Below are 21856 nucleotides of genomic sequence, written 5' to 3' on the forward strand. Positions count from 1 at the left end.
AAAAAAAGACTTGTGGAGGAGATAATCCTTTGTAGGATTTTGGTTGGACCACATGGGAATTACTCAGGATGGAAAGATGCAAATGAAAGTGAGTTTAAAGAATTGACAATAATAGTTAAGAGACTGGCAGTTAGTCATGCGAAAAGGGTTTGTTAGAACAATCTGTGCTCCCAGCTTGATGAGGCATGGGCTAAACCTGTGACGGGAGGTGTTTGTTGCATGATTTGTCCAATGGTATTCAATGGGTGTTGCACCCAACAGGGAGCAGTATGGGCAGGTAGCGGGGCGTTATGGACTCAGGGTGCAATTATGAAACTGGAGAAAAAGGTGAAAGTGCCATAAAGGAAAAGCTTAGTAGTATGCCCTGTGCTGGAGATTCCAAATGGAGCTGACAGAAAGTCTGCTTAGGGGTCTCTGCTTTCAGGCAGGATCAATCGAGGCAGCCAGTCTGACATTGGGAGGGAAAATGATGAAGAATAATGGCCTTAAGTTGGGCCAGAGGAGGCTCAGATTCAATGTGAGGAAGAATTTCTTCTCAGAAAGAGTGGCGAAGCGTTGGAGGAGGCTGCCAAGGTGGTGGAGTCACTGTCCATGGAGATGTTGGAGAACGGTGGAGAACTGAGGGATGTGGTTTAGCAGGCATGGTGGTGATGGGCTGATGATTGAACTTGATGATCTGAGTGGTCTTCTGCAACCTTTACGATTCTGAAAGAGGAATGGCCCCACGGGACACAACAGTTTCTGTTTCTGCAGTTCCAGCAGCACGGTGGTACACCAAGCTCTGTGCTTGTCGCCTGTGATCTGTTGGGAACAAATGTTTTTAAATTTGGAGAAGTAGAGAGATTTCAAAAACTCACTGCCAGCAGTTTCAACAGGTACATTTTAAAAGGGTGTAATGTGCAAAAAACCTGAAGTTCTCCAGAGGTTGTTTTTATGAAAGCAGCTCGCTATACTTGACCATATCCAATCTTGCCATAAAAGTCAAACTGTTCAGAGGACAAGGCTTTGTAGTCAACTGCTTTTGATCTGTTTGTTTGTCTAAAAGCTGTTTTTCCTCCTTCCTCTTCTCCTTTTCCATCATTTCTTTTCTTGCTCAGGCAGATGGGCAGCTCTGGCCACGGGGCAATGGCTCCCATGGGTTCCTTGTTGCTCAGGGCTTTTTTCCTCGCAGACCTTCCCACCTCATCCTTCCTTTCATCTGACAATGAGAGCTGTTACTTAGCGTCTGCAGGACATTTCTTAATGGCCATTTGCTTTGCCTATGAGTTTCAGTGTGGTACTAATTAAGATGAGATTTTCTTTTGTACAAGGATAAAACACTTTTGATGTGTTCCTGCAGGATGCAGCGTAGCTCTAAAAGATAGATGGACTCCTCTTGTTCTGTCAACTCATAGAGACTGAAGAGCAGCCTCACGTATCCTCCAGTGAAAACAGAAGATAACAAGATCTGCTGCAGGCTTGATAGGAAACCACATGCACAGTTACCAGCAGCAGTAAGGAGAGAGAGAACTGCAGTGCCAGATGCAGCTCTGGAAGCAAATCCTTGCCCACAGCCAGCCAGAGTGCACAGAGCCGTGGGCAGGGGTGCTGGAAGGTGGGAGAGTAACTTGGAATTAATTGTGGAAAGGTTGGCCTCTTTTTGGACAGGCGCTCAGGCTGTATATTTGATTTTCTGCTTTAAGCTGTTGTGTAGGACATTCTGGTTTTAATTTGGTGGACGGCTGCGAGTCTAACGGAGTTTTGTTAAAGTCTGGCTGTACTTACTGCCTTTTCTCTCAGCCTGTTACAAGTTACGTCTCTGTGTTTTGGAAATCCTCTCTCTTGTTTCCACAGGTTAGCATAGCTGCATGGAGTGGGCATCATTGCTGCTTACATAGAATGAAAGAAAGGAAGGGAAACGGGTGGGAAATTCATACTGTACTGTGAATATTAGTTTCTGTTCTTCACTGTATGCATCTTGCTAAGTTTATAAGTTCTTGAAGGTCTTAAGAAATGAAGTTTTGAAGAAAAATCTGTTTGCTTTTATCTGCTTTCTGAGAATCTTTACTCCTCTGGGAGGGTGTTGCTGTTGGAGCCAGTGGCAGATTTTCATCCCCTAGTTTTATAAACTGGAGCTTGTGTTGGAAAGTAGAGCTTGCTTCTCTTTGCTTCCTGTGCTCTTTAATTCACGGGGGCAAGATGCTTGATCTTAGCTTTGACTGAATGCAAGGAAAGAGCATCGAGGGGCACTGACTGATGGGAAGGGCACTGACTGATGGGAAGTCACTTTGCCACCTAGCTTGAACAGCATTTAATGAGCTCGGTAACTTTCAGATTTCAGTGCTGAGAAACTAAGGCAGGAGATAACTTTTCTGTTCAGTTTCTACTGCTTGCATAGTCCCATTAATTAATTTTCAGTGCCAATGCCAGGTTTTTATAAGTTGGCACACAGAACAAAGAAGAGAATTTCCCTCATCAGAGAAGGAGCTAAAATGTTGTGCTTGACTTTGTCAGTAAAAAGATTGTGATCGCTGCCTTTTCACGTCTGTAAATGGTCTGAGGTTTTCACAAATGCAGAAATCTCAGTTACCCATTTCGTGGTACAGCTCCTGCCTCTGCCAAAGCAAATGGGAAGCTGGGTTCGGTTCCTTCCCCTTTAGCACAAACTCTCTTCCACCAAAGCAAACCGCTTTGCTTGTAGAATTAACCCAGTGCTACATTGTGCTTGGTACAGCTGGGCTTGATAATTGGGAAAGAAGAACTTGGTTTTGTGGTACTGTGGGTGAAAGTAAAGCTCAGGATGGAAAGGAAGACTTGTGCTTTTCTACTGCCTATGTAGAAGAAGCTGTGTACAGTGCTGGGTTAAGCACAGGATATCAACAAGAAGAGCTATGCAATGGGGGAGGTAAGAAATGTGCTCATATTGCCCCCCGAATTGTAATTGGGTGGGCCACACTGTGTGTGTGGAGTTTGTTGCTCTTTTGTACTTGATGCTTTCCAAAATCATGAATATTTCAGGATTTTGGAAGATTTTAATTAGTACAGCATGGCCACAAATTAGAAGGCACTCTTTGCCTTTGGTGGAAATTTTATAGATATTAAAAGGAGAACAAGAAGGCTCTCAGATAGTCCTTCAGATAATTAAAGCTGCTTTGTTGTTGATGCCTTTGGGCAGTAAAGCTTAAAAAACAGTGTCTGGGCCAGGAAGGATGATATTCATAGTATCACAATCACATATTCTCTGATATCTGTGGGCAGTGTGCTCATGGCTGCTTTTAAAGTACTACAGCACTTCTTTCTCCAGCTCTCGCCTTTGCATATAATAAACACACGTTCTTCTTCTCACTTTATGAACAATGTAAAATAGCTTCAGGGTTTTGAACAGGCATGCAAGCATTCTAGTTGCTTCTGCACTGAAGGGACAGTGATGAAACATGAGGCTGGCCCTTAGATGAAAGCAAGATTAAAGCTTGTTGAAATGGTGCAAATGTGTATGGAGGAAGGATTAGCATGTCTGGCTTTTCTAAAGCTTTACCATGTATTTTTTTTATCAGTCTAAGAAACCTTGGTGATGATTCTATTTTGATGCTTATCTTGTTACTCATAACCTAAGATTCTGGCGAATTCATTTCTCCAGGTATTTAATTAACATTTTAATTTTTGAAATCTGGAGCATCTAATCTTTGTGCTTCTGTGGTATTAGTTGCTACTTGAGACTCCATCAGTTGCTCCCCAGTTCAAAACATAGTGATGAAGCTCTACACAGTTGGCCACTGTTAGTATTCATTTATTGGGTCTTCTATTTAAAACCAGATAAACCACCACCTCAGGTGCTTTCCTGCTGGGTGCAGCAAGGGCCCATTGTGCATGGGGGCATGGTGCTGTCCCAGCCTGACTGGGATGGCTGGCAGGTGTTTGTGGGTGTGTGGTGATGCTCGGGGATCTCTGAGGGTGCCATGCCAGCCCTTGGCTGGGCAGCTCGGCTGTAACCCTCAGTGGAGCAGGACAGCCTCCTTTGCACAAGCAAAAGGCACAGAGAAATGAAGGCTTGGGACAAGGGAATGCCAGAATGAGGAGGAATCTGTGCCAGTTCCTGGTGCAGGGTCAGCCTTGCAGAGCTGATGTTTGCAGCACGAGGTGGGGATGCTAAGTGCTTTCGCAGCCTACCTTAGGAAGAGCTGGCAGCAACTTCTTTATATTATAAAAACATCTGGGATTTCTCACTGAGATTTATGTTCCCAATTGAAGGCATCGGCAGGTTTTGCTGAGCTCAAACGGCTGTTCCATGCATGCATAGTGTTGCTAAACACTCCTGTTTGCTGCTGGGGATGGCTCACTCACAGAAAACCATACTGGAGCTGCTTGCTGGTTTGAGCTCTGTGTGCATTGGATTCCAGCTGAAAAACTTGGCCTCCTGCACAGATTCTGGAAATGTGCTGCTGCCAAAGGGTGTTTCCCTATGCTTTGGAGGCACTTGGCACTGTTTCTCTGAGTTTTCAAAAATGCCACCTCCAGCCCAGCACTCAGCATACAGCTAATGAGTAATGCTCCTCTTGCACCTCTTTTGTTATCCTATGGGCTAATTCTTAAAGCTTTATGTGATACTTTGCATCATCTGCGCCAAATCACAGCTGCTGTCACTGACCCTGAAGGCGTTCAAGAAACATTTTGATGTTGTACAGGACAGCGTGGCTTAGTGGGAGGTATTGGTGGTAGGTGGATGGTTGGACTGGGTGATCTTGGGGGGCCTTTCCATCCTTGGTGATTCTACGATTTTTATGTATTTTCTTGAGGTCACAGTAGGGGGAAAACAAGCTTTTGTTGTTTCTGGGCAAAAATTTAATGGCAGGGTGTGCGCAAATGAGAAAAACAAAAGGCTTAGGAGCACTCTAGAAAGTAATATCACTGTCTGTAATTTATTCTGCCAGACACTTTCCACTGTTTTCAATTGCAAATGAGGCTTTGCCAGTCTTCAGTCGGAAGTTTCCATGCAGAGTGTCTGCTTCTGATTGCGTATTGGAGGGAACTTCAGCTAAAATGGATAAGCTTGTCCACGCTTACAGGGAAAGGCAGTGCCACCCAGTGAACACGGCTTTCTGCAGTTCACTGCGTTGGAGAAAAGGTCCACAGATCTGAGGTCCTTGCTGCTTGAGAGAGAGCAGGATGCAAAGCAGCTTCTTGGTATATATATATTTTTCCTACTGGCTTCATTCAGTAGAAAGCCCCAGATTTGGTGTTGGTTCTTTTTTTTCCTTTTTTCCTTTCTAAGGTTTCCTGCAGCCCAGCTGCTAATTGCACTGCAGCATCCATCAGTTATGTGTGGTGATACAATAGTGAAAACAAAACTGGGAATTCTTGGAAAAGCCTATCTTCAGAAGTAGCACAACTGCTGGATTGCATGTGGGGTGTTGTGTTTTATGCAGTCCAAAAATAAAGCAGTCTTTGGCATTTCATGGATCAGAGCTTCAAGATGTGGTCCTAATGTGCACCAGAATTAGTGGTGGGTGCCCTCCTGGTACAGGTTCCTCCTGCACAGGGCACAGGAGCCTTGCTAGGCTGGAGCCACTGGTTGTTCCAGCTTGGTTTGGGATTTTTTTTGGTTAACCCTTCTTGCTAAACTGTCAGGAATCCTACAAAGAACCTTGTGTGTGCTGCACAGGAGGATTTAATCCAGGGGAATTCAACACATGAATCCAAGTGTGCTTTCTGTGAAGGATACACATATGTCTGTCTGAATATCACATACAATAAATGTTCTGTTTACCTCAGAAATAAAAAATGTTCTGTCCAAGCAAGCTGGCAGTTTGGAAGAGCGTCGTTGTCCATTCACTCAGCTTGTGGCATAAATCAGACACTGCAATTTGGAAAGAGCTCTGGAGCATTCTGGTGAAAGGCCATAGGATAGGCATCGCTCCCAGTTTCCTGAGCTTCACTGGCACTTGACCTACATGTAGAAGGTATTTACATCCCGTGCCAAAGTCTCCATTCAGCCTTCACAGTATATTTAATAGAAGAAATTGATCTCTAGGAAATCCAACAACTTTTTCAGCCGTAGAATCAAATCAGTGCTAAATAGAAGATGATGCTAATAGCTGCTTCTGTCAGCCTCTTCATCAAAACCAGGCAATATGGAAGGATGTTTGTGTGGGATTTAATGCAGTTTGGCATCCAGAAATCAAGGCATCTTGAAAACCTGAATCCTAATTTAACTTCACTTCTAGGTGCATAATGCTTGTTAGGAATTAAGGTCATTAGGGTATCTCAAGTCAAAATCCCTGTCACTCCCAACCATTAAAATTGTTCACACATAATGTAATTTTTTTTGTTTTAAAGGCATTTATTTTAGGGAACAAGGTCCTTTTTGATATTAGATTAAAAGCTCAAAGTAATGTTTTAAATTGTAAGTGCCTCCAAATAGAGTAGGGAAGGAAATGCAAAGCCATTTCAGATGTCTGAGTTCTTGCTGTGCGTTCAGCCCAAATGCATAAACACTCCCAGCACTTCAGTCTGTTACATGGGCCACACTGCATTTTTTTGGCCAGTGATAGGATTTGGCTCTCATTTCTCTCATTCCTTCTGAGCTAAGTATTTTAATTATATGGTGTATGTTTTCCTTATGGAATGGCTGCAACGTGCACGCTTGGTTTTGTGGTAGCTGCTGTGCCGCTGGGTGGAATGACCACGGGCATTTCACTAGAGCAGTTCCTTTGTAAATTTGATTGTCCTCCTTACTGACTTTCTTTAGAAGATATGACAACAAGGAAGAATACATGTAGCTCTGGCTCCCTCCCATTGCCTCAATTCCTTCCTCCTGGCTTTGAGTTGGAGATGCTGAGAGCAGGCGCACCCAGCAGGCCTATAACGAGGTCCTGTTTGCTTTTACACTCGAGGTCTGAAGAAAAATGAGCTTCTTTAGAGGACTTCTGTCTGCAGAGGTTGGGCACTATGGGCTGGAATGGTCTGTGATAGTCCCTTGGCAGCTGGAGTAAAGCAGCCAAGTGAGAGCAGCACTGGGCCTGCCTGGAAGGAGGAGCTGGGTCCACAGTGAATGAAAGAGGAAGGCGCCCATCTGAATCAGACACCGACTTCCCCAGCACCTGCAAAAACTCAAAGCTGCTCAGCACATCTCCTACCAAACAGGGATGGCTCAGGCTGGCACCACGCCACAATGCAGGGCTGTTACCAACACAGAAATACACATCACAGTATGTTGGTAAGAGCGTAAAACACTGTGCGGTAATTCGGAGCAAGAGCTTGTGGTTTGGCAGTTATTAATCTTGCTGCATGGCTTTTCCTTAGCGTGCCTGAAATATGTAGCAGCAGGAAGTGTGGTCAACTGCAAAGCTGCTGCACTCTTTGGGTAAGGCTTGGCATCAGCAGGTGTCAGTTCTGTGAACATGAACTGACATGAGGCATGCTCCAGAGGGGCACTTCATATCAGGGTAAGACCCAGTCCCTCCAATAGCTGAGATGTCTGCAGTCCTGCTGTTGGAGGGTGCGTGCAATTTTCAGAGGGATGTAAGCGGTTGTAAATTGACTGCTGAATTTGAAGATGCTGTACCAAAGGCCAGGTCGAGTTTCTGCGATCATTAAATGCAGTAGTGTTATCTGAATCGCTGCCAGAGTCGTGAGTGTGCGCAGTCCTGGGAGGATGTGAAATCCCTCTGTCAGATGGGGCCCATCTCTCTATTCATTACTTAAACTTCTTTTGGATGATGCGAAAGGAGACATCTGTAAAAAGTAATAAGTCCTCTTTCCTTCCAGAATAAGACTATGAGTTTTCCAGCTGTTGGCTAAGACAGGTTTTCCTGTTGAAATAGCTTTTGTCTGATGTAAGTCTAAAACAATATGGCTATGGTAACTGAAAATATTTCTTTGTCAGTTCTGTCCTCTCTTAGTTTTAGTTGTAAATCCAAGTATTCCTGTTCATTGTTGCTTCTCATAGCAGCTTTTAAAACCTCACAGAGTCCTCCAGTAAAGTATATGCTACTGATAAAATGTTTATGTTCTTTTGGTTATAGTGTTTTCTTTACCATATTGCTTGCCTAATATTCTTTGATCTTCACAGTGGATTCTCATGGTCTCAGAACATGCTCTTGCTTTCCTTCAGAAGTCCTGTCATCTCAAATAATGCAAAACCAGCCCATAATGTTGATTCATGTGGTTCTTGGTTGCAACCGCAATAATATGGACTGTGCCATATATTTGTCAGCCGACGCCATTCCATATTCATAAAACATGCCTTGAGATCTCTTTTTAGATCTCTGGAGTTTGAAGATTAGCTTATTAGGCATGTCTCTAATGTGTAATTATTCTGGGCTGAATAAGACGTTTGCCAGAAGATATGCAATTTGTATTCAGTAGACAAGCAAATAAGAATGTATGTTTAAAAAATGAGCTTTCCAGAGCAGTTTTGCAAAAAAAAAAACAACAGTTCTAATACACTTAAAATACTTTTATTTAAATAACTTTAGGAAAAAAGACACAACACAAAACCAAGTGCTGGCTAGTGAAGCAGTTCTACTTTTTATCTTAAATGTTTATTTACGTACTGTAATTCTGTACTTTATTTCAATTTTGTGATACAGCATTTTGCCAATTAGGGGAGCCCTAGGAAATGAAGAGTGTCTCAGAAAAGGCATGCTAGGCTATCTGCTCAGTCTTGGTTCCAGGGTTGGATTATCTCCTCCAGGTACATTCCTGTTGTTCTGCGCTAGTCATCTTTGAATGAGATAGGCTTTGATGCATGCATTTCCTACAGAAGATTCTTCTGAAATAGGATAAGCAGATATTCTTAACAGATCCATGCAAAAATTTGAAACGTTAGAACATCATAAGGGTTGTTAAGCACTGGAACAGGCTCCCCGGGGAGGTGGTTGAGTCACCATCCCTGAATGTGTTTAAAAAACCGTTCGGATGTGGCACTCAGGGACGTGACTGAGCAGAGGGCAGTTAGAGTCAGGGTGGTATGGTTAGGTTGTGGTTGGACTTGATGATCTTTGAGGTCTTTTCCAACCTGAGCAATTCTGTGATTCTGTGATCCTATCATTGGCCGTTTATTTGGCTTGGATCCAGAAGCAGTCAGCACACGGGAGATCATTGGCATCCAGCAGTTCCACAGACACAAGCAGCTGTGATACATTGATGGCACTCAAGTAATTTCCCAACAAATCGTTGGATCTTCATCACCACGTATGTTATCATTTTAGTGACAGAGGTACTTCTAAAAGTGAAAGAATCACAATAAGAGGACTTGAACTTGATACTGATTCAAAAGAGGTTGTAAGGAGCCTTGCATCTCCTACAATGTAGTTAGCAGTTGTTAGCTCAAGCTCACGTTTTGAGAGGGAGACATATCTGCATGTAAAACTGGAAACCTTTATGCTAGATCTGAGGCCTGAGTTTTGTTGTGCTAACCTCTGAATTTCTGAGATGTGCAAGAAAGTTGTAACTCACTGTAAAGCCAAACTTTTGGAGCCAAAAGATTCTACCTGAGACCATATGGTGCACATTTTTAACACTTTCTCTCCTGGTGGCCATGCTTGTGCACTGTAAATGTGAAAAACTTATGAATCATAGAGGTGTTTTTTTATGAAAAACTTTTCCAAAATTCCCGGCCTGTTACTCTCATTCAGTGTTCCTTTTTACTGTTCTGCTTTTTGGTTAACCAAGAGCTGGCTCATTTGTATAAAGCTGCTGGCTTTATGCAAAACTGATGGTGAAACTCTTGGTGAAACACTTGCTCAGCAGTGCTTGAAAGGGTGAATAGTGAAGAAGTGACGTCCCAGTGTGCAAAGTTTTGTTACTGCATGACTGGTCAGAAGAGATGATTGCAAGACAGCAGAGAAACGAAGAGGTCTTTTGGAGTAATGATAGGGGGATGGAGAGTTTCCAAAGTATGTAGATTCAGAAATCTGTGGGAGTGTTTTGAAGTCGTGCTGGATGCTATTAGGTAGGAGAACACATCACAGAAATGAATTGCTTATCCTGTGATACAGCATCATTGGGGTGTGAATCCCATCAGCCCAAATGAAAATGGAAAATGGATTGATGTGGCTTTCCCTTTATTGGTTTCTCAAGAATCATAGGATCATTAATGTTGGAAAAGACCTCTAAGATCATCTAGCCCAACTGTCCACCTACCACCAATGCTGGCCACTAAACCACATTCCTCAGTACTGCATGTGCACATTTCTTGAGCACCTCCAGGGATGGTGACTCAAGCACCTCCCTGGGCAGCCTGTGCCAGTGCCTGACTGCTCTCTGGAGAATGAGTTTTTCCTAATCGTAGAATGGCTTGGTTTGGAAGGGACTTCAAGGATTATCAGGGTTCAAGCCCCTGCTGCAGGCAGGATTGCTGATCAGTTGATCAGGTACTAGATCAGGTTTTCCAGGGCCCCATGCAACCTGGTCTTAAATACCTCCAGGGATGGGGCATCCACAGCATCGGGGCAGCCTGTTCCAGCACTTCACCACTCAGTAAAAACTTACATCTAATCTAAATCTTCCATCCCTTAGTTGAAAGCCTTCCCTCTTTCCTATGACCATCTACCTATGTAAAAAAGTTGATTTCCTTCCTGTTTATAATCTCTCTTTAAATATTGGAAGGTCATAATGAAGTCTCCCCGCAGCCTTCTCATCTCGAAATTGAACAAGCCCAGCTCCAGTTTGTCTTCACAGGAGAAGTGCTCCAGCCCTCTGATCATCTTCATGGCCCTTACTGGACCCTCTACAAAAGGGTCCACATCTTTCCTATGCTGGGGACCCCAGGCATGGACGAGGTGCTCAGATGGGGCCTCAGAAGGGCAGAATAGAGGAGGACAATCACCTCCCTCGCCCTGCTGGCCACCCCTCTTTCACGCAGCCAAGGACACCATTGGCCTTTTGGGCTGCTGGTGCTCATTGCTGGTTCACGTTAAGTTTTTCATCTACTGGGACCCCCTACGTCCTTCTCAGCAGAGCTGTTCTCAAGGAGTTCTTGTCCCAGTCTGTGTACATTCTGAGATTACCTCAACCCAAGTGCAAAACCTTGCACTTTGCTTTATTGAGCCTCATTAGGTTACCCAGGGAAAGAGGCAGAAGATGCAGCCTGATTTTAAACTACTATCAGAGAACTCAAACCTGACTGTGGCTGTAGTCAGTAGATGCCAGCAGCTGTTGGAGGAGTTCAGGTTTAGATAGAAATCAAAATAAGGCTGTTTGTGGATACTGGGCACTGACAGGGGCTCGTGGCCAGTTTTTGCAGAGTGTCCCTACAGGGGCTGGAGAAAAAAACTGGACATTCTCACAGGCCCTCCTCTATGTTTTGCAGTAACCTGACTGAAGATTTTGGGGAACGACAGGGTGAAAAATATGCTGTATAATTTTGAAGTTTCAAAGTATATCCACATAACCGTAGTTGTTTGTAATGACCCCAAATCCTCTCTTTGTTTTGAAGACTTGCACCAGTGTAAACATTCTGTGACCCTGTTGCTGTCAAAGGTGCCTTCAGTATCTTTGTCCCCAACTGTGGGTCTGTAAATGAGCCTCCTCACCTGGCTGCCTCCCTGCTAAAACGAGCTGTGACTGTGCACTTGCAGCGCAGTTCAGTAGACAGGAGCTAAATATCTTTAGAGTAGCATTGCAAGTGATTACTTCTGCGTTCAGAAAATGAAAATTTGATCTGATGTATGTAAACTTTCCAGATAAAACTCTTATCACACAAAAGCTTTTTTTTTTTTTAGTTTTTATCAGCTTTTGCACATGGCATTCTTAGGGCTGTTTTTTCTTGGGTCCTTTAAGTAAAACCTTTTACAAAACACAGAAAGGTTGATGTGGAGAAACAAAATAGAGGACCATATTCTTCTGCAAGAGGAGAAGTACCCACGTGGATAGTAGCCCAGGTGGGGTTGATAGAGGAGAGCTTTACAGAGTCCCATGATGGAAGGGCTACGTCTTTCCAAAGCAGAGCTGTACCATTGATCAGGCAAAATCAAGAGCACCGAAGGCAGTCTGTTAATGCACTCATTGAGGCATCACCATCAGAGATTGCCGTAGATAAGAAACCAGGCCATTTTAACCCATCCTTGTCGTGCAGCCTCACCTGAAGATGCTGTGTGTGTAGATACATGCGTTGCCACAGGCTGTGGTGGCATGCAAACACGTGCTTTTGGTTTGGCCGTTCACCCCAGGGGTGCAGGCTTACTGTGAATTCACAGGAGAGCTCTCACCTGCCAAACCGTTCCCAAATAAATCCTTGGGAATGAATTTCCTCTGTTTAATAATAACTTGCCCAGCTGTTTTTCTAAGCCTGGAAGCTCGTGTGGTCCTACTGTACAAACAGTGCTGGAAGAAGGTGGTTTTGATTTGTTTTTTTCCTTTCAAGACGTGTTGTGTTGTCACAAGCCCTTCTGAATGTAGGAGATAAATGGAGAGGAAATGAGGCAATTTAAAAAAAAAAGAAAAAAGAAAAAAAAAAAGGAAGGAGCATTGAAATTATGAGGCGGATGAACCGAGCAGACGAGGAGACGCAAACACACGTTCAGTGAGAGACACAATAGCTGACTGTCACTTCTTCCTGGGAAATCTTCTCAGAAGTTGTACAAACAAACAGCAGCACTCAGCACATTGTCTTCTTTCGTGAACACTGAAGAAGCTGAAATGTGTCCGGGCGAAGAGAAGAATAATGTATGACACTTGGCAAACTGTCAAGTGGCCGGACTGTAACCCATCTGAACTTTCTCCCACCCTATGGAAGTGGGGGTTTAGTGAAGGAAAGAAGACAACTTGGAGACTCCACCTGGAGGCTGCCTGCCTGCCATGGCCATCCCATCGCAGCAGGCAGCCCTGGGTCCGGCTGGGAGCTGCAGGCAGACACTCAGTGGGGCTCCGGCGTTTCTTTGAGCTATGGCTAAAAATAGGGCTCTGAGAAAGAAAATAAATACTTCTCAACGGTTTGCTGGGACAAAGAGTAATTAGGCCTCAAAACTCAGAGCGGCTGTGAGATAAAGGTGTTGCTTTATATTTGTCCTCTGTTATTTTTACATCGAATTCTTCCCAAACATGGTTCTTTTTTTTTGGTTGGTTGGTTGGTTGTTTTTTTGGTTTTTTTTGTTTGTTTTTTTGTTTTTTGTTTTTAATTTCCCTGCTTTGGAAATACTGGGCTCTTGATTATGGTCTTGCTTAATTTTGTGTGAGAGCAGAAAGGGAAAAGGAGGCCACCAGCAGGTCTTCCCATGCTCAGAAGGCTCAGACAGCCTGAGGATCATCTCTTGTCTTCTGTTTGCTGTTCTCTCTTTTTCTTTTCACATCTTTTTGTCTTGTTTTGTCAGCTTCTGCCAATGGATTGTCCCTGGACTGCTTAGCAGGGGCTGCTGGAGCAGCTGTACTGGCTTTGTGAGGGAAGGGAAAGCTTCCTTTGCTCCACTGCAGCTGATTCTGTTCCCTTTGCACCCAGTTGAGGGATGAACCTAACCAAGCTGAGCCTGAGGCAGCACAGCTGTGCCGTGAGTAAGGTGTGAGTAAAGAAAACCAGAAGTACTCGTTCACACAATGCGTTTTGAAGCATTAAGAGATTCATTCCTGGTCTCCTGTGTTCAGCTGAGTATCAGCACACCTTCCCCTCCTGCGAACCAGACAGTGGTATTTCTAAACTAACGTGGACTGTAAAGCTTGCCGGGAGGCCTGTGTGCATTGCAGAGCTGCAATTTCCCTCCTCTCCCATCTGTAACACTCCAGGAAGGACTGTTGCAGACGTGGTGTGGTGAGCAGATCCGTGCAATGCTTGCATACTTTTGTATTAGACTGCTAGCTCTGGCTGCTGCTCTCTTACAGCAGTGGGAAGGAGTCTTTTGTGCAGAATTAAAGATTCAGTGAATTGATGTACTTTTGCTGGAAGATATTGTCTTCCTCAGAGAAGCAGAGAAGGGTTGCTTTGTAAACGGGGGGACTTCTATTGCACGGAACGTGCTCTATAGAATACTTGGAAGTTTTTCTTTCAAATCATGAATGCAGTATCTTTCATAGCATCATTTATTTATTTATTTATTAATCAATTTCTTTCTAAGGATTTAGCAACTGCATTTAAGAGCTTTGCTTTTCTAAACAGGAGAATGGACTATCAGCAAGGAGAACTGGTATGGTTTCCCTTAGCTGAGGCACAGATTCATCTCACACTGGGAAATATCTCTTGGAATTACCATAACTGAGAAGCATTTATTTGTCTGCTGATTCATTTTCTGGCAGAAAACCACTGAGCCACACTAGTCACTGTTCTGCAGCACTGGGTGTGCATGTGGATATATGATATGATGAAAATATCCTTTGCAGTATGTCTTCTGGGATCCTGAAGCCTCGCCTCACGCTGCAGTGCTGTGCAATCATGTTCTTGTCTTGTACACAAACAAAATTCCTGCAGTTGCATCTTTACTGCCATCACTATCAGTGGTGCCATATATTTGTATATATTTTCAGTTTGCTCTTTTTAGTAAAGATAGAAGACCTGTACACTGGTTCTTGGTTTCCACAAGAAGTTCCTTCTGTCCATGACAGCGTGTGTTGTCAGCTGGTGGGGATGACCACTTCTGTCTCGATTGCTGGGTGAGATGCACGTCTGTTACGTTTCCCCCCTCAGCTTCATAAAGTTTGTAGCGTGACTCTCCGTGTGGTTTTGACTCAAAGTGACTTCCTGTGAAGCTCTACCAGAGATCCAATTTTAAAAACACCTGTTTACTGAGAAAGCAACGTGTCAAAAGACAGCAAGAGGAGGATGCTTGAGAGGCTGCAACAGAAAGACTCATGCAACTCCTGAGTTGGAGATGGGAACATTGGGCTGTGGTGCTGCAGAAGCCATCCAAACATAAATGCCTGTACTTTGAGGCCAGTGTTTAATTTAGGTCAGAGATGAATCTTGAAATGTTTTTACTTTTTTTTCTTTTTTGCACATAGAATAAGCTGAGACATTGTCCTTTGCAGTTCATGATGTTTGCTCATTTTCAGCATATTGGAAGTAAAGGAGAATAAAACACCTTGCAATTCTGTGAGGAGAATAGCAAGGAGAGGGGAACTATTGTTACTTACCTGCTATTGAAGAAATATTTAGTGATTTGAGGGTGATTACTTCTGTTGTCTGTACCTCCACCATGAGCATCTTTACTTTATCTGGTTGGATGGCTGGGCAGTGAAGTAACTGCAATGCCTGTCACCCGCAGGGAGGGAAAGGGATCACATCATCCTGATTTAAAGGGTGATGCAGTGCTGGCTTGTGTTTTCAGAAAGCTGTTTAAATGTCATGGTACTTGTACCAGAATGTTTCCTAGGGACATATAATGCACTGCTGAGGTCCGGACTGGAGAAAGCTGCTCAAGACATGATTGATGGGTTAAGCTCATACAGGTTAAAAAATATCTTAGACAAAAAAAAAAACACCACAGAAAAAAGGCTTTGAAACCACCAACCTTCACCAGATTAGTTTAGTACAAAGCATATTTGAGGTTCTTGTGGCCCCCAGGAGCTAGTTTGGGTTCATTCGTTTTGTTAAACGCCCTGCTGGTGCTGCGAAATAAGCCTATAAATACAGGAGCGTCAGACCTCATTCGTGTTGAATTTGACCACGTGTTGTTTTTTTTTAGGTGGAGCATCTCTGCTTCTAACCCCACTCCCAGCAAAGGATGGATTTCAACAGCCTCTGTGATAAGCTTCTCTGACACAGCGTTAATCAAATCTTGGCTCGTGTCTGCCTTGTTTCTGCGGGATTACCCACAGGCCTCGGCCTTTATGTAACTCATGATAATTATGTTTTTCTTAAATCAGACAGAAGTGCAAAGGCACTTTGTGAAATGTTATTTCTGACCTAAACAGTGACTCGGTGCTAGGGTGCTGCAGAGCTCCTGGTTCAACACAGCTCTTGCAGGTCAGGAGTCCTGGAGGAGCCAATACTCTTTGTCCTATGTGCCTCGCCACAATAGCCTCTTGCTTTACTACTGAAGATTGATGCTAAAATCAACTTCCCTGGGCACTTCTACCTTACAGCAGCTGCCCTCATGGGAAATACACTTGTAACATGCAATGGAAAGACGCAGATGCTTCTTGTGAGTGGGAGAGGTGGGAGGTGTGACATCAAAACAACACAATGGTAATGAAAGTAACCTCCAGAGAGTTTCAGGTTTTTGTAGACACCTGTGACTGCTCCAAAGATGGGCTGTTAGAATAATGGTGGTTTTGGATGTAGATCAAAGGCGTGATAATCCTGTCCATGAATTTCCTGAGGATAACTTTCTTCATCTTGGCCTGGGAGGGAGGAATGGAGCAAGTCTGTAGGAATGAGCCTCTGAGCGGGACGCAAGAGGTGATCTGTGTGTAAGCAGGGTTACTGCTCTGTAACTTGCTCTTTATTTTTTAATAATGAGATGGTATTTAAGAAGAGCAGAATCACAGTTAAATCACAGGCTTCTCATGCCGCTAGCTGAACAGAACCTTTTTGTAAAGCCCACCAGGCCTGAGGCGCTTGGCCATTTATCTGGAGTACGAAATACTCATGAAGTTGCATGAGAAGACTCTTACAGGTGTATTAGCCTGTTGAAATCTATGTGCAACTCTGTATAAAATCCTGGTTTACATTACAGAGCACTCAGTTAAAAGCCAAGTACTCGAGTAAAATTGTAGAAAGGGAGAGCTGTGAGTCTGTAATTTTTGTTATTTTTGGCTCCTCCTTTGCCATGGATCAGATCTGTGCGTGCTTGCACACTTGTTTGCTTAGCCTGCCCAAAGAGAGGAGCTCAGGTTTTGGTGGAGCACAGCTTCCACACCCATAACCTCAATGAACAGAGTGGCAAAGAAATCTGTTTTTTAAAAAACACCATGTTGACTTGAACGTGTTCCTATAGAAAACATGGGCTAAGCACACAAAGAGTTGAGGACAAGATGATGATCTGATGTATTATTACATCCTATGACTTTAGTTTTGGATGGCTAAGTGGAATGTTACCCTTGCAATTCAGCATCTGCATTCCAGATGGGTCACTTGGGGAGAGGTACGCGCACAGGTTTGCTTGCGGCGTTGTGAGTTTTTAATGAGAGCAGTCTCCATCAGTGTAAAACAAGACTGAGAGTAAATAATGGCTTTCTGTATTCTATCGGGCGCAAGCAGCTCATTCAGCAGTCTGCACTGGGGTGATGGGTGGCTCCACTGGGCAGCTTCTTGTTTTGTCTGTGCGAGCAAGAGAGGTGGTTCACCCAGAACAGAACTCAGGATTTGTGTCTGCCATCTCATTTCTTCATAACAGGTATCAAGGCATCATGAGCAATCAGATATTGCTTCTGTAAATTAAGACCAAACCAAGCTATGCTTTCAGCAGCACAGTATGGTGTGTTGCCTCCCTTTACATGCAGGATGAAGCACGGGAGCATTTGCTTGCTGCAGTTTCTTGGTGTTGCCATGAGTGCTATACAAGAAGGACCATAGAAAAGAGGGAATCACAGGTAATGCCCACTGCATTACTATGTATCCCCGAGTGCTAGAAGGTGATAGGAACTGTTTGAGTGTTTGCTGATCACTTCCATGGATTTTCTGTTTCCCAGATGTATTTAATAGGTGATGGTGAACATGGTCTTGCAGGGCCACAGAAGCAGAGGCTGTTTCTCCCTCTTCACAGCAAGCATTCAGCACATTTCAGAGCTGCCAAGACTGAAATCCAACTTTGCCAAGTGACAGGGCTCAAGTAAAGCATCACAAGCTTTAGACATTATCTCAGTCAAAGGTTGTGTTTATCTTGGATTTGAGATGGAATTGTCCCATGAGGTGAAGTCTGAAGTTATTTTCTTAGCTCATTTCACTGCTATCCTGGAAGGCTAGGAAGACCGTATGTTGTTTTTTTTTTTATTTGCATTTGTGTATATATATGTTTAGCAGCAATTGTAAAGCTTTCTTCTGAACTCTCTGAGTATTGTTAAGTTACACAGTGGGCAGTGCACAGCCTGGGCTGCACTCTGGGTTGGTGAGCGTGGGTACATCCCACTGGTCTTTGCATGTTTCCTCCTGGCAGTCTTGCTCCAGGGCTCATGGAGAAGCACAAGGACAATGTCCCCATTCACAGCCCCATCCAAAATACCGTTTGTTCCCCGCTCTGTCTCAGCACTTCACACTTGCTTGATTGAAGTGCTGGCATTCACCACGTACAGTGCTTATTGTTTCTCTTAGGTTTTATTTTGTCTAGGGTTTGCTTTTAATACCGGGAATTTTTGCAGTTCGTGTCCCTGGGGACACTAAGTATATATTCCAGAGGGCTTCCGTGCTTTAAGAAGATAAATCCTTCGGCCCTCCAAAGAGATGCAGATCACTGGTGGTGGTATTTTTAGATCCCCATTTGCACACTGCTAAGTGTGAGTGGTTGGGCTGTGAGGAGGAGAGGTGCTGGTCAGAGCTGAGGGGCAGCGATGGCAAATCCTTCCCTCTGCCCTTCCTTGACTGTAAGTGGCTCAAATGTGGTGAGCAGCTCTTGCAGGCCTGTGGAGAGGGTCTTGTTTCCAGTAGGGCAGCTGGCAGGTGCTTCCTGTGGCTTAGTGCAATGACATTCATTTTGCCCTTAGAACACACACTGTAACTTGGGCTAAACTTTTGGGATCAGGTGCATGCAGGCTTCTGTAAAACAGGAGATGCAGCATTAGGAAAGCTTATTTTGTATTCCAGGTCCTCAGCAAAGGGCAAACATCTGCATGTTGGACAAAAATCCTTCTACCTCCATCACTCCTCTATAATTTCGGTTGCATGCAGGCTTCTGCTGGGGATGGTCATATTTCATGCAGCCCTTCTGCTACCACATTTACATAGGCTGGAGCTGCGCTGTTGCCAGACCAACCAAGAGGGAAAGCTGGCTTTGCTTCACATAAACAGCTCTGACTGAGAGAGCCATACTAAATTTGGAAAAGAATTAGGGGAACTCATTTTTGAACTGCCCTGGAGTATTCTATCTCGAGTTGCCCCATGTTATCATTTCATGGGAAGTTTCTATTACTCATTGCTGTTCCCATCATGTTTATTTTCCGATAGAGTATTTTTATCTTCTGCAAACCAAAATCTTTAAGAGATCCATCAGCAAACAATGCCCCAAAGCTCTGCTCCTCCCCGCACCCACAGCTCCTGCTGCTCCCAGTGCTGCATCCTCAGGTCCTCCTGCAGTTCACGTGGCATTCACAGCCCCATCAAAAAATCCTTCCCACTACATTGCAAAATTAGCGCCAAGGCTGGAACAAACATTTGCTCTTTGATTTGTTACTTTGATTGATGATATTCTGTATGGAGTTGTTGCATTAAGGCCACACGTTTTACTATATGTATTGTGAATGGCACAGTTCCCTTCTTTTGGGCTGTGATACTTGAAGCTGATCTAAGAAATGTTTATGCTGAAGAATCGCCCTTCTGAGCCAGTTTAGCCTAACTGAAGGACTTTGCCAAAACTACAGGTATTTCCTTTGATTGTTGGCTATTATTCTAGCACCAGAACTTTTTCCTTGTCCCATTTCCTCCGCAGGTTTTTACTGCAGGATGCAGGCAGCAGCTGCTTGCAGGGGCAAGTGAGGTCCAGCATCCCCAGCCCACAGTGGCAGACTGCTACAAGACAGGGGAATGAAATCCCTGTGGTAGCAAGCAGGGACAGCCCTGCCAGAGGCCTGAGCAGAAAACTCTACTGGGGCTGGGGCCAGCAGCATCGTTCTGCTAGCTGTGTCTGTCTACTTCCAGAAGAAAAAGCTTTGACCTCATTTGGAGAAGCTGGTGCCTCTGCCTGGAGCAATCTAGTCTACAGGCAGGGATTCTGTGCTTTGGCAACACCAGTGTCCTGCTATTATCCTGTAATCAGTAGAAATCTGATCTCTTGAAACTGGAGGATTGGAGTCCAGGCTGGTGTCTGGGTCTGTCCCACAGGTCAGTCTGCGGGGTGGAACAGGGTCAGGTGTAGCTTCGGGTTGATGTGAAGGCAGCAGACCTGCAGATGCTGGAAGGTGAGGCTCCAGCCCATCTCTGAGCTTCTGTGCTGGTGTACCTGGAACACACTGTGCTGTCAGTATTGTCACCAAGCTGAGAGATGCAGCTGTCTGACTTGCCAGGAGACTTTTATTTTTGTGTGAATAGTGACATTTCTGCTCCTCCAGAAATCTCCATCATAGTCCTGGTTCTGGTTTTTGTGCTGCTGCTCACTCTTGGGTTTGCATACGAACACACGGCTTTAACTTCTTGCTTTGCTTCCCTGTTTGTAAAGCATTATTATTTCTTTGCTAGGGTTGATGTGTTAATTACTTGTAAACTGCTGCAAGATTCCCAGAAATGAGACCCTCGATGTGTTTATTGCTGTTATTGCTACTGATGAGACCTCGATCATAGCAAGACAATACAAGATGAGCGTTGCACACAGTGGGGCTAAGTGTCTGTTTACAGTAAAACAAAGAAGGGACTTCTGTACCCAAGCCTAGAAAACATCATTTGCAAGAGTTTTGAGTCAGCAGTAAAATCTGATTATGTGATAAAATTGGCTAGCATGTCTAAACACTATCCAGTATGTAAACACTACCCACTATCACTTGTGATTATGTTTCTCTGAGAAGCTTATCAGCTCGCAGGCATTCACTGCTCCATGGCAGTATGTCTGTGGGAGAGGCAAAGAGTGTCTGTTTTTAAAGTAATGTGTTTGAGATGTGTTTTGCCCATTTCTGTCAGTTCTGGAATGAGCAAAATCTGTACTTGTGGTATCACAGCAGCTGAATGCATCCATGAGGGTTCTCTGACCTGCTGGGCAGCAGGTGGCCGTGGGTGCAGTTGGGCAATATTTTGAATTGGTGGTAAAAACTGCTTTGGTTCTGCATTACAGCTTCTGAGCTAGTGTATATTAAATATAATTAATCATTATTTCTCCTTCAGGAAAAACAGAGGCTATCATCAAAAACTTCAGCCCACACTACAAACGCCAGTACGCCGTGGCTTTCTGCAAGCACGTGCAGGATGAGCTGGAGCAGCACCGCAATTCCCAGTCCCAGTTCCTGAAAACCAGGGTAGGAGGACACGTAAGCCTGGCCCCAGCCTGAAGCTGCCTGCAGCTTTGCTCTCCTTTATGAAATAATTCATGTGAAAACTATTTAAATGAGCCATTTAGTAGTTGTAATATATGAAAAACATGAACTGGAAGTATATCAGCTACCAGCTGGACTTGGTTTTCTTGTTTTTTCCAGTGTTGAATCCCCTTAAATAAAGTTGATGGGCAATACAGATACTCAGAGCTTCTAAAAATCAAGCCCGAAATACTTACAAAGTTTCTTAGACATTTCCGTATATAAAACCACAGAGTTTTAATGCTTTAATATAATGAAAATTATTTGGGGAGGGACTTTTTATAAGGGCATGTCTATTACAGGATGAGGGGAAATGGCTTTAACTGGAAGAAGGTACATTTAGACTACATATTAGGAAGAAATTCTTTACTGTGAGGATGGTGAGGCCCTGGAACAGGTTGCCCAGTGAGGTTGTGGAAGCCCTCTCCCTGGAGGTATTCAGGGCCAGGCTGGATGGGGCTGTGAGCAACCTGGTGGGAGGTGTCTCTATAGGCAGGGGATTGGAACTAGAAGATGTTAAAGGTCTCTTGCAACCCAAGCCATTCTATGATTCTGTGATGATTCCATGCAAATACAAGTCTAATTTTTTGACTCTGTTAAAAATCATGGATTTCTGATGCTCTTGAAATGCAGAGAAAAGCAGTGAGGTTGGGTGCAGAAGGTGGCGTAATAGAAAAGCAACATCTTTCAAAGAAATGCATGCCAGTTATAAGATCACATGGACAAAAGCGTTACAAAGAAGTGTGAAATAATCCACTATTTCATCATAAAAGTCTTTGCTGCACCAACGAAATATTTTTTT

General features: G+C 44.0%; 1 protein-coding gene across 1 annotated transcript in view; it reads left to right on the forward strand.

Annotated features, from left to right (window-relative positions):
- LOC100550703 (protein Niban 1) overlaps positions 1–21856 on the forward strand; it is a 58493-nt gene that overhangs the window by 1497 nt on the left and 35140 nt on the right. The window contains exon 2 of the mRNA XM_010715548.2: positions 20867–20997. Within this exon, the coding sequence (XP_010713850.1) occupies positions 20867–20997 (131 nt within the window). The remainder of the gene's footprint in view (positions 1–20866; positions 20998–21856) is intronic.

This window comes from Meleagris gallopavo, chromosome 10, assembly GCF_000146605.3.
Source record: "Meleagris gallopavo isolate NT-WF06-2002-E0010 breed Aviagen turkey brand Nicholas breeding stock chromosome 10, Turkey_5.1, whole genome shotgun sequence".
NCBI lineage: Eukaryota > Metazoa > Chordata > Aves > Galliformes > Phasianidae > Meleagris > Meleagris gallopavo.